Source organism: Astatotilapia calliptera, chromosome 8 (genome assembly GCF_900246225.1).
Source record: "Astatotilapia calliptera chromosome 8, fAstCal1.2, whole genome shotgun sequence".
In the NCBI taxonomy this organism is placed as follows: domain Eukaryota; kingdom Metazoa; phylum Chordata; class Actinopteri; order Cichliformes; family Cichlidae; genus Astatotilapia; species Astatotilapia calliptera.
Genome location: NC_039309.1, coordinates 13,933,914 through 13,944,491, shown reverse-complemented (window position 1 = coordinate 13,944,491; position 10,578 = coordinate 13,933,914). Strand labels below are relative to the sequence as shown.

General features: G+C 43.4%; 1 protein-coding gene across 1 annotated transcript; it reads right to left on the bottom strand.

The window, feature by feature from the left end:
- Positions 1-5,145: 5,145 nt before the first annotated feature.
- On the bottom strand, positions 5,146-9,983 carry ccdc78 (coiled-coil domain containing 78). Its single transcript, XM_026177730.1, has 14 exons — positions 9,815-9,983; positions 8,914-9,045; positions 8,739-8,825; positions 8,284-8,640; positions 8,113-8,163; positions 7,934-8,022; positions 7,607-7,685; positions 7,337-7,462; positions 7,061-7,257; positions 6,579-6,753; positions 5,711-5,754; positions 5,524-5,605; positions 5,318-5,418; positions 5,146-5,236 (listed from the first exon to the last, which is right to left on the bottom strand). Exons 1-14 carry the CDS (start codon positions 9,959-9,961, stop codon positions 5,146-5,148), a joined length of 1,758 nt encoding a protein of 585 aa, XP_026033515.1. The 5' UTR covers positions 9,962-9,983.
- Between the last annotated feature and the right edge of the window lie 595 nt (positions 9,984-10,578).

The following is a 10,578-nucleotide window of genomic DNA, read 5'->3' as shown; positions in this document are numbered from 1 at the left end:
GCCCAACATTGGGAAGACCCCCTATGAGCAAGCGCTTTAGGGGACAGTAGGAAGGAAAAACTCAATTTTAACAGGAAGAAACCTCCAGCAGAAACAAGGCTCAGAGAGACCAGTTGGGGGTGAGACACACTGTGGAGAAGAACCAGAGATGAGTAATAACTAACGATTAAATGCAGAGTGGTGTATAAACACATGCTGAGAAAAAACGGTTGAATGAAAAAGAAACATTCATCACTGTATCATGGGAAGCAGCCTAGACCTATTGCATTGTCTAGCTCCCGAGTCCAAACTGGAGCTTCAGTGTATTCCTTTCAACAATATCACCAGCAGCCAAACATCCTTAAACTCAGAGACGTAACACAGAAACTTGTCGTGACTAAAAATTGCTCCTGGAATTCAGTGAAACCCAAACATTTGAAAGCGTGAAAGTCTTGAAGTACCAACGCCTGCTTTTAACATTCATAAAATCACAATTTTAACTCTTGGAATGTGGTTAAAGCGATGCTAAGTGGCTGCCGAGAACACTTCTCGCGCTGGACGGAGTGAAAAGGGTGGGGAGGGGGAAAAAAAGTGTAACTTGTGAAAGCATTTATGCATCAGATGTGCTGACAGTCGGGCGGTGTGTTTATATTCCAACAGAGTGCACTGGCACACTGTGCATCAGCTCAGCCGCTGCAGCTTGTCTGATGTGTCAGATGCTCCCTGAGTTTCCCTGCTCATTCCAGGGGAACATGTGCGCTGGAATTCTCCCCCAATTAAGACAGGGATTAGCTGGGTCTACTGTGGGAACCTGCTGAGTGTGGGAACGCAGAGGGCCTGCCCTTCTCTCCTTCCCTCACCGACACTCAGCCTCATTCTCACTCACTCCTGTTCATTGAGCCGCCTCCCTCCCGTCTTTCTCACCAGTACTGTAACCGTTCCTCCTCTCCAGTCTTCCACACTCACTCTATCATCATTTAGCACGGCTGTTTGAAGCACACCCAGCTTAAGCTCAATTTATGAAATCTTGCTTTCCCTCTCATCTTTATAGTTATGCAACCAGGACCCGTTTACAATTTTTTTTAACCCCCTTTTCTTGCAGCCACCCAGACTCTCCAAAGCCTTCAGTCCTAATTCTTCAAGGTTTCTAAAGTGCACGGCTCGTCTCTTCTGTGCACCCCTCTCCTGCCCCCTTCCCTCCTCCCTCTTAATGCCTCTCCAGCCTTCATACTGAAAGCTTGTCTGGAGGGAAGCTGAGGACTCTTGCATGAATAGTCTCAGACTGTCAGACTGAAAGAGGGGGTGAAAAGACAGCTCATCAGAAACGACAGGTGTCTCAGAGAACGGTTACAGTTGATGTTGGTAGGTCTGCAGTTGTTGTATCGTACACTGCACGAGCGATTTATGGGAAGCTCGTAAAACAATAAAGTTCCATTAGAACTAAACATCCATGAGAACAGCGAGTCGTCCCCCCCATCGTCACTACATTTCTTTCTCATGATCTCGCGATGCTCTCACTATCACACCAGATTTTTCTCCCACATTCCTCGCACTCATTGTCACTTTTTCTTCCTCATTCCCACTCTTCCTCAACTTTCCTTGCGTTCCCAGAAATCCATTCCCCGTACACCCCTCGACCACACAAGGCTTGTCCGTTCCAATTACGGCAGGGCCGTGCAGCACCCCCACCACCACCACCACCAACCCCCTCCACCCCAGGCTCACACACAGCCCACTCTCATTAAGCTTGTATCAATTAGGCATTAACCTCCTAAAACAAAGGGGCTCTTGACGAGCGGCCCATCGCGAGCCATGTGAGGTACTTCCTCCGCATCGCTACACCCCACTTCCCATCCTCAGAACGACACATTCGTGCAACCTTTTCACCACTTTCCCACCACCAAAACAAATGCGCGCCCAAAGTATCATCGACAAAACAGAAGAGTGTAGGGAACGTAAATAAGCACCACGTCTAAAAAGGAACCCAAAGTACAATTGCCATGTAGTTGCTAATGTTGATTAGGTCATGGTCCTGCATTGCAATGATTCCATGTAAAGCTCAGTGATAATGGTCCATGCGCTCCTATAGTTGCTGCGTGAATGTGACGCAACCTTCTGTCGACAATATAAATGATATTGTTGCGTGGGTAACTTTAAACAGAACTTTTTTAAATTATTGAAACACAGCATTTTCTTCATTCACAATTCACCAAGAAACCCAGACACAGAAACAAAATAAATATGTCATGAACATAAAAAAGATAAAAATTTGAAATAAATTTGAAATGATAAATTATTGTGTATATGATTGTGTGTGCCTAAAAAGACAGAAAAGGGGAGATAAAGTGTTAAATGAGCTCGGATGTGTTAATCACAGTTTTAATTTGGTATCAGTAAAGTAGAAATATTAAAGAATGTATCATAATTTAACTGAAATAAATTTCGTCTTTGTGGCGTTTAAACTGTTCACCCTTGATCAGAAATAACAGAGTTCGTTCAGTTTGGATTTTGATGCTGAAATCTAAAATGCTGCAGTCTAACCCATTACACCCATCAACCTTGGTCATGCAGGCCTAGAGACCAGTCAGTGACCTCTAGTTGCTAGGGAAAAATGTGCATTTCCCAAACCATTGGCAAGTGTTTGCTGGCAGATGCTAGCAGTCCATCCATCCACTTCTACTTATCCAGTTCAGGGTTGTGAGGGGGCTGGAGCCTATCCCAGCTACCATGAGGCAAGAGGCAGGGCACACGCTGGACAAGTCACCTAACCCCTACACCTTACACCAAACACTTAACCTACTAACCCCACTAACTGCATGTCATTGGACTGTGAGAGGAAGAGAGAACATGCAAACTCCACCCACAGAGAAAGGCCCCGACCAGAGGGTGGATTCAGACCCAAGACCTTCTTGCTGTGAGGCAAAAGTGCCATCTTCCAGTCTGCTAGCAAACAAAGCACCATATAACTCTCTACCAGTTTCACCTTGTGAAACCTTCAGGAACTTTTCACCAACCACTTGTACATTTTTCCTTAGCAACCTGTTGTTTCCAGGGGGTCACAGACTGGTCTCTAGCACAGTGTGACAGAGGCCTTAGCAATCAATTTCACAGCGACTGGCATCAACTTCCATCAGTCACTTGCCAGCCAGTCGAGGAATACATTTTTTCCCTCGCGACCGGTGGTTGCCAGATGGTCACTGACTGCTTTCGTGGGCGACTGGGGCCTTTCATAGCCTCTGCAGGCAGCAGCCTTGGACTGGCACCCACGTCTAAAAAGGAACCCAAAGTACAATTGCCTTCAAACAACATTGTTTCCAATGGCCACCAGGGGGTGACTCCTCGGGTTGCACGCTCGTACACATTTGTGTTATATCAATAAGAAAATGACTCTGTTGCTCACTTCTTTTTAAGGGTCTGAAAATTGCTATAAATAGAAGTTTTTATAATCCTTCTAAGAGAAATATCACTATAACTGAAAAGACAAAAGGCCCATCACACTGATGGTGGATTCATTTGAATGATTGCTTCTCCCCATGAGCTCATATTAACCTCACAAAGAGCTTTCTCATCAACTGAGCACCGGATTCACATAAACTCATTTGTGTTTAGTTTACAGTTTGTCTAACTGCTCGTATTTTTGGAGGTTTTGCAGGAAGCAGGCACTTTGCCTCCACTTCAACTGGAAAAAAGTCATTAACATTTTTTTCTGTATTTTACTGTCAGCCAGACTCTTCACTAAGCCATTAACGGGATTTCTGTGTGGTTTAATGCAGCTGTTACATTAAAATAACTACCAACCAATCCTTCTTGTGACACTCATTTATACTATTTAATCAAAGCCTTTGCCATATTTTACTTGTTAGTTCCCATGAATGAAATTTTCCATTTAGATGTCTACAATCTAAATCTAATCTAATAACGGTTATGGCCAGATTTTACTTCATAATAGCGGTCACATATGTGGCAGCAGATAAATGGCAGCTCACATACTATGGAGTCAAAATTTCCCATCTTAAGGGGGGGGTCCTGGCACATTGCCTCGGGGACCAGCTGTGGTGCAGCAGAGCACTCTGCACTTGCTATGTTACAATCTCCACTGCGTGCTCTTTATTTATTTACTAAGAGCAAATTAATTTTGTGCAAGTTTGCGGAGGTATCCGCGCTTACGCATTACGACCGGTGGCCAAGCGGCAAACCTGGATTTGATTTTCCCACAGACGGCTCTCCCACAGATAGAGAGGAGTGGTCTCCAGCGCCCAGCGTTTTGGCACAGTGACTATGTTGGCACAGACCCAAAGCTGAACACCCCCTACCCCTTTTCCCAGGGCCCTGGGAGTGTAATACATTACTAACAAAATCCCACTTCCCATTCCTCTCAAACTTTCACACCCCTGCCCCCCCCTCTTTCTCTCCCATGGCTGGCATGCCCCCAGAAATGGGAATTGGGGTGACATGCGTATGACTCCTTCAATCTCTTCTTTTCTCATCATTTCCTCTACAGTACGGTAGCATGAACATTAAAAAAAAAAATTTTTTCAACGTAAAGTTTGACATTGTTTTTTTTTCTTATTTCAAAAAAACGCTAAAGAGACTTTTATAATTTTAAAGTTCTGCCTGTGAACTGTGGCAGGACACCCAGCCACCAATCTCACAAGAAAAGAAAAGCAGACCCTTTCACTGTTAAAGGGATTTAAAGGGAATAGCTGCCCATTCACACCATCACTGAGGTTATAAATATGAACCCTCATTCTGGAAAAAGCCTGGCTTGTCTGCCTGACAGTTCTCAACGCTGTATTGAGGGGAAAGCATTCACAGGCGTGCATGTGTCTGGGTAACATGTAATGACATTATTCTCACCACGGTGACCCCTCATTGTCACAACGCTTTCTTCTCCCGAGCTCGTGAAATTGACATAAGCTCTACAAACATTCCAGGCATTTTTTTCTCAAGGCCAGATTCTTTGAGAGGACGGGTGCTTTCATAGCGGGGACCATCAGTGCTCGCAGCACCACCTACTGATGGGACAGGTTTAAATGCTTAAAATGAGCTATTTAAATACACTTATACTGAGTATATTGAGATCTGAGAAAAAAAAGAGAATTTTACAAATTCATAATGTTATATATTTAATTTTATTTTGATGTTTTAATTTTATTACTTGTTTCCTTAGCATTGAGCTGATTTGGCGCTTTGGGAACGCCCCGCCTCCTCTACTGTCCCGTGTAATCCGCGCAGATGTGCGATCTCTTGTTCATACCTGCAATCAGTAGTCAAGACCAATGTAGCATGCGTCTGAGAGCCGACGTTTTATAACCTACACATCAAGCTACTTCCTGACCTGCTCAGGTGCTTTTCAATATAGTCCTGCAACTCCAGCACCTGAGCCTCTGCAACTGTCACTCTGGTCATGAGAAGGGCACGCTCCTTCTCAAAGGACACCTGTTTGAAGGAATGAAATCTTCAAATAACCTTTTATTAGCATTTTGTTTCATATTAAGTATGTAATCAGACAGTATAAAAAGCTGAAAATAGTGATTTGTTTACCGGTGTGGAGTCAGTGGGCTCCTTCAGCTGTTTTCTTATGTCACCACAGGATTCTTCGAATCGCTGCTCCGGTTTGTCCAGCCTGGTAAAGTCACATTTTTCAAACATTTATTTGACAAAATGCACAGCTGACCACATTTGTTATCTGATAAAAATAAGAGCAAGAAAAAAAAACAGTGACACTCACTGCTGACGGTTTATATTTTGCATGGGTATTTTGAACGTAGCCACCTAAAACGGAAAAGTCAGGCTTAAGATCAGGAATGATCCTCTCTGTATGAAAATATATCCCTCACACCATTATACCACCACTACCAGTCTGAACAGCTGATACAAGGCAGAATGGATCCATGCTTTCACCTTGTTTTTATGCAAGGTTCAGAGACAGGCTCAAGACTTCTCAAACCAGGAAATGTTTTTCTGTTGTCCAGTTTTCGGGGATCTTATGTGAATTGCAGCCCCAGTTTCCTGTTCTTTGCTCACTGTGGTCTTCTGCTGGTGCAGCCCATCGTTTTTAAGTTTATCCTGAGTTTAAACTTCTTGTCTTGACTATGACTCTATACTTAAATGCATTAAATTGCTGCCCTATGATTGGCTAATTGATTTTTGTGTTAACAAGTAGTTGAACAATAATAAAGGTGTCAGTAAGTGTAATCTTTCCTTAAACTGGAAACAAGTCTAAACTTCTCATTTTAGAGAAGTCAGTGAGTATTTCTCTGATTTACACTCATGTTCTCAAATAGTTATTTTTTCTGAAAGCGTATTTAAGTAAAATCGGCTCTGCATGGCACCAAGTCAGAAAAAAAACTGATTCAGAGCAGCGACTTTTATATATGAGTGCTGTTACATGATCCGAATCCACCTCTGCAGCAGTGAAACAGCAGTACAAACTTTAAAGTCAATATTTTCAGTATCACCACTCCCAACAAAAGAAAGTCTCTTAATACGGGAAGTATGGAAACAAAGACGACTCCCTACAGACCGAAAATAAGCACTCACGAGACAAAACAAAAGCAAATCATTCCACTTCAAAGCAGACTTTTGCTTTGTGCTACCTGCTCCCAGGCCGCCTGCAGCTGACCTTCCAGCCTTGCTTTGTCCTGGTGCAGTTGTTGGAGCTCCTTCTCCATTGCATCTTTCAGTTCAGTTGGCTCCAAGTTGAAGTGGGCTTCTGGAGGTCCGGGATCAAGACCATTCTCTGGTTTGGCCAAGATCTGCTCCCTCTGAAGCCTAAAGACCATCATGTAGGAACAAACCAGGTAGTATTACACCGCTGATGGCAGTGCTTGAGTTCAGCCCCGCCCACAGATCGGACATTGCCGGGTTAGAATAACTTTGCAACAAAATAATCCAAAGTAGTCGTGTTATATTATGCTCTATGTGCAAGATTTAGCATGTCCTACATGCTAAATCTAATTATGGGAACGTTTTCATACACACTACAATAAATTTTAGTAAATGGATCAGACCATTGTTAAACTGCAGCTCATAAACAATCACGTCTAAACAAATAGGAATGAAACAAAGAAAGCATCACCTGTATGCAATCAGGAGGGCATGATGAGTTTGGGTGATCCTCTGTAGTCTCTTCTTATACGAGCGAGCAGCAGTGGCGAGCTGCTCCTCCCTCGCCCTGTAGGATAAACGAACATCCTGCAGCATGCTGTCGATGAATCCTCTCATCTTACTCGGCTCTGACGGCCTTTTACTTTCTTCAAGCCCATCGATGTAGTCCTGGATTACACAGAGCAGAGGTCTTATCAATACTGCCACGTCTTACTATCAAACCTGCTTTGTGTGTGCCGTTACTCACAGCTATGTCCTGTAAGTAGCACACGAGCCTTGTGCGATATTCCTCAATCAGCTCTTTCACCTGCAGCTGCAGCTTGGAGTTCTCCTCCTCTGCCTCCTTTAATTGTCTCTGAGAGCACATCAGGGCCTTCAAAGGAAACAGCACATACAGAACATCATTACCCCCCACCTATAAAGTTTAAAGTTTAAACAGAGCAAGGGATGGATATACAAAGTTATCACAGCATTACAAATCAGCATATAAACAGTGGTAATAACCAGGAATGCTCACCGCACTCTGCTCAGAGACTTTCTGCTGGCTAACGTGCATCGCTCTGTGGATCTGCTGGTGCTCTTTACCCATCGCCACCCTGGTGACCAAACACAGGCCACGACCACAAGAGAGCACAAATCCACAGAGAAGAAGCAAAGAGACCACATCACACATGCACAGAGCAAGTAAAGCCACAGCTTAGCAGAAAAAAATCAAAGAGGCAACCACAAAGCAGATGCATGTGGGGCAAACACTGGGACGCACTACATCCTGACTGGAAATGCAAAGATAATGATCTTTTATTTTCATTGAGCTTTTGCACAAGTAAATGACAAACACTCGCACACTTTCTCCTCCAGTTTCTTCTGCTGCTCCTTGTAGCTGCTCTTCATTTCCTCCAGCTTGTCTTTGATCTCATCTTGGTTTTCAAGCAGCTACGTGAGGAAGATGAATGAAAAAGCTGAGGGAGGCAGTCAGAGACTTATAAACTTCGACGGTTACTATTTTGAAACTTAAGGACTCACAGTTTTCTGCATGCTTTTTTGCTCCTTCTCCATCTCTGCTTGTTCCTCAGGCTGTCAATACAACATACAAGCATTTCAAATGAACAACATAACAAAACATGAGAATCTGTATTCTAATTCTAACAACTTAAAGTTGCTCCTTATGGTGGAGCTCGATATTTACTGCCTCACCTTGACTGTGTCATGTGACATGCGGGTGATCAAAGCCCGCACCCTGTCTAGCTCCCCATGAAGACCTTCGGTGCTGGTCTTCACACATTGATGCTGCTCCTCCAGCTGCCTGCGGAGGGCGTCCTGGGCCTGGGCCAGCACCAGCAGCTCTGCTGTGAGCGCTCCACTCTTGGCTAATTCTTTATCGTGGACCTCAGCCAGAATCTGGTAGTTCTTCTTTAGTGTGGCATATTCCTCAGTCAAGTCCTGGCCACTAGTCTCTTTCCCTTTCAGGCATGTCTCAGTGGACTGCAGTTCCCTGAGCAACCTGTCTCGCTCTATTTCCAGCTCTGTTATCACACCTTCTTGGTTAAGTACCTAACCAGAGTGAGAAGGAAAAAAAAGTGTAGAAAAGGTGATTCAGGATGATCCTGCCAGCAGTCTTGTTGTGGAAGGATTTGTAGAAAAACCCTCACCTTGGTTTTCAGCTCAAATGTCTCTTCTTCATACTGTTCTCTTATCTTATTAGCCTTAAGTTTCTCCTCTACAAGCTCCTTATAGATCTAAACAGACATTGGGAGAGAAAATAAAAAGGTTAGTTCTGTAGTATACACTCACAATTAAATTATGACTCATGTTTGTTTAACGCACCTTCAGTCTTTCCTCTTCACTCTGGACCAGCCTGCAGGACAGGTCTGTGTTGGAGCTGGCCAGGTGGCTCAGTCTGGTCTCCAGGTAGCCCACTTTGGTGAGGACACGCTCGTATTTGCCACGCCACTGCAACTATACACGCACACATTTTATACAGAGGGGGAAATAATTCTTTGATCCCCTGAAAAACAGCGCCAAAGTATCATGCCTCCACCTCTCTGTGCTCGACTGTGGGGACGGTGTCCTTTAAGTTATACTCAGCATTTCCCTCCCTCCAAACATGACGGGTCAATTTTGGTTTCATCTGACCACACAACTTTTCTGCCAAGACTTCTCTGAATCAAACAGATAAGTTTGCCTACACATGTGCATAGGGACCCTTACAAGATCCCACAAGCAGTTGTCACCTTCACACCAAGCTTCTTTGCTGATGGTCTTGTAGCTCATTCCAGCCTTGTGCAGGTGTAAAATCCTGTCCCTGACGTTCTTTGGAAAGGTTAGAATTCTGTGGACAGGTGTGCTCTATAAATATAACAGTTACGATCAGGAGTATCATTAATTGATCAATTGGTTGGTTGGCTGTGCACCACATGGGCACACAGCCAGTTGTGGCTGGGTTAAAGGAGATCAGGTATCTCACTCAATAACATGCAAATACATTTAGAACTTTATTTAATCAGTTATTTTTTTCTAGGTTGTTTTTTCTTCTTTGTCCATTAAAATGAACCCATTATAAAACTTCGAAACTGTTAATTTCTTTGGAAGAAAGCAAACATAAAAAGCACTAGTCTCAAGGCCTCCAGTTTTGCTGCTGTGTGATCATTTCACCCTTTTTGGTAAAGCTACCTTGCCAAAAGCGAGAATACTTAGTAAGAAGACAAATGGGAAAGGTCTTACTCACATTTTCTCCTGTCAGAGCTTGAACTCGTTCCTGAAGCTGATTTGAATTTTGGTCCTGGCCGTCCATCTTTTCTTCCCCTCCACTGTCAGCTGTTGCTTGTATCCACCAACAACCTCTCCATGACTCCACAACACAAACAAAACTCATGTGTGGAAACTCTTTCTTCAGATTTCACTTAATACCAATCGTGAATAAATGTGTATTATCACCACCACATGTCACAGTAAATGTATTCTGGTGCATATTTGACCGCTCTTAGCCTGCTAACCTGTTAGTATCTAAAGTTAGCTTGGTAAAACATGAAGTACGGGTAACAGTAACAGTTTTATAAGCGACTCCGCTGTTTCTATTTATCCTTTATACTGTATTAATTCAGTCCCTTATCAAAGAACTACGGTACAATTCTATGGACAACGGCGCCCTCTTGAGCACACAGTTGGAATAGCTGCTCTTCTATAATACTTCAACAATCTAGCTTAACAACCCAAGATAGTACCATACGCTCATTATATTACATCATAACTAATGACAGGGGGTTATGCTAACTCAGCCAAACATAACAATCTTATCTCTCATACACAAAAGGTGATCATGATAATTGAAAAAAATAGAAGCACAGTCGAGGTTTCTGCTACACCTTGATACTTAAAAAAGTCTGAAAAGGTTAGAACTCCAGCAGCACTTGCAACACAAAAAACAGCTTTACACCTCAGTCAGTGTGCAGTGAGCTTTTTTGCATATCTAGCTAAAACAAAAACTATGAT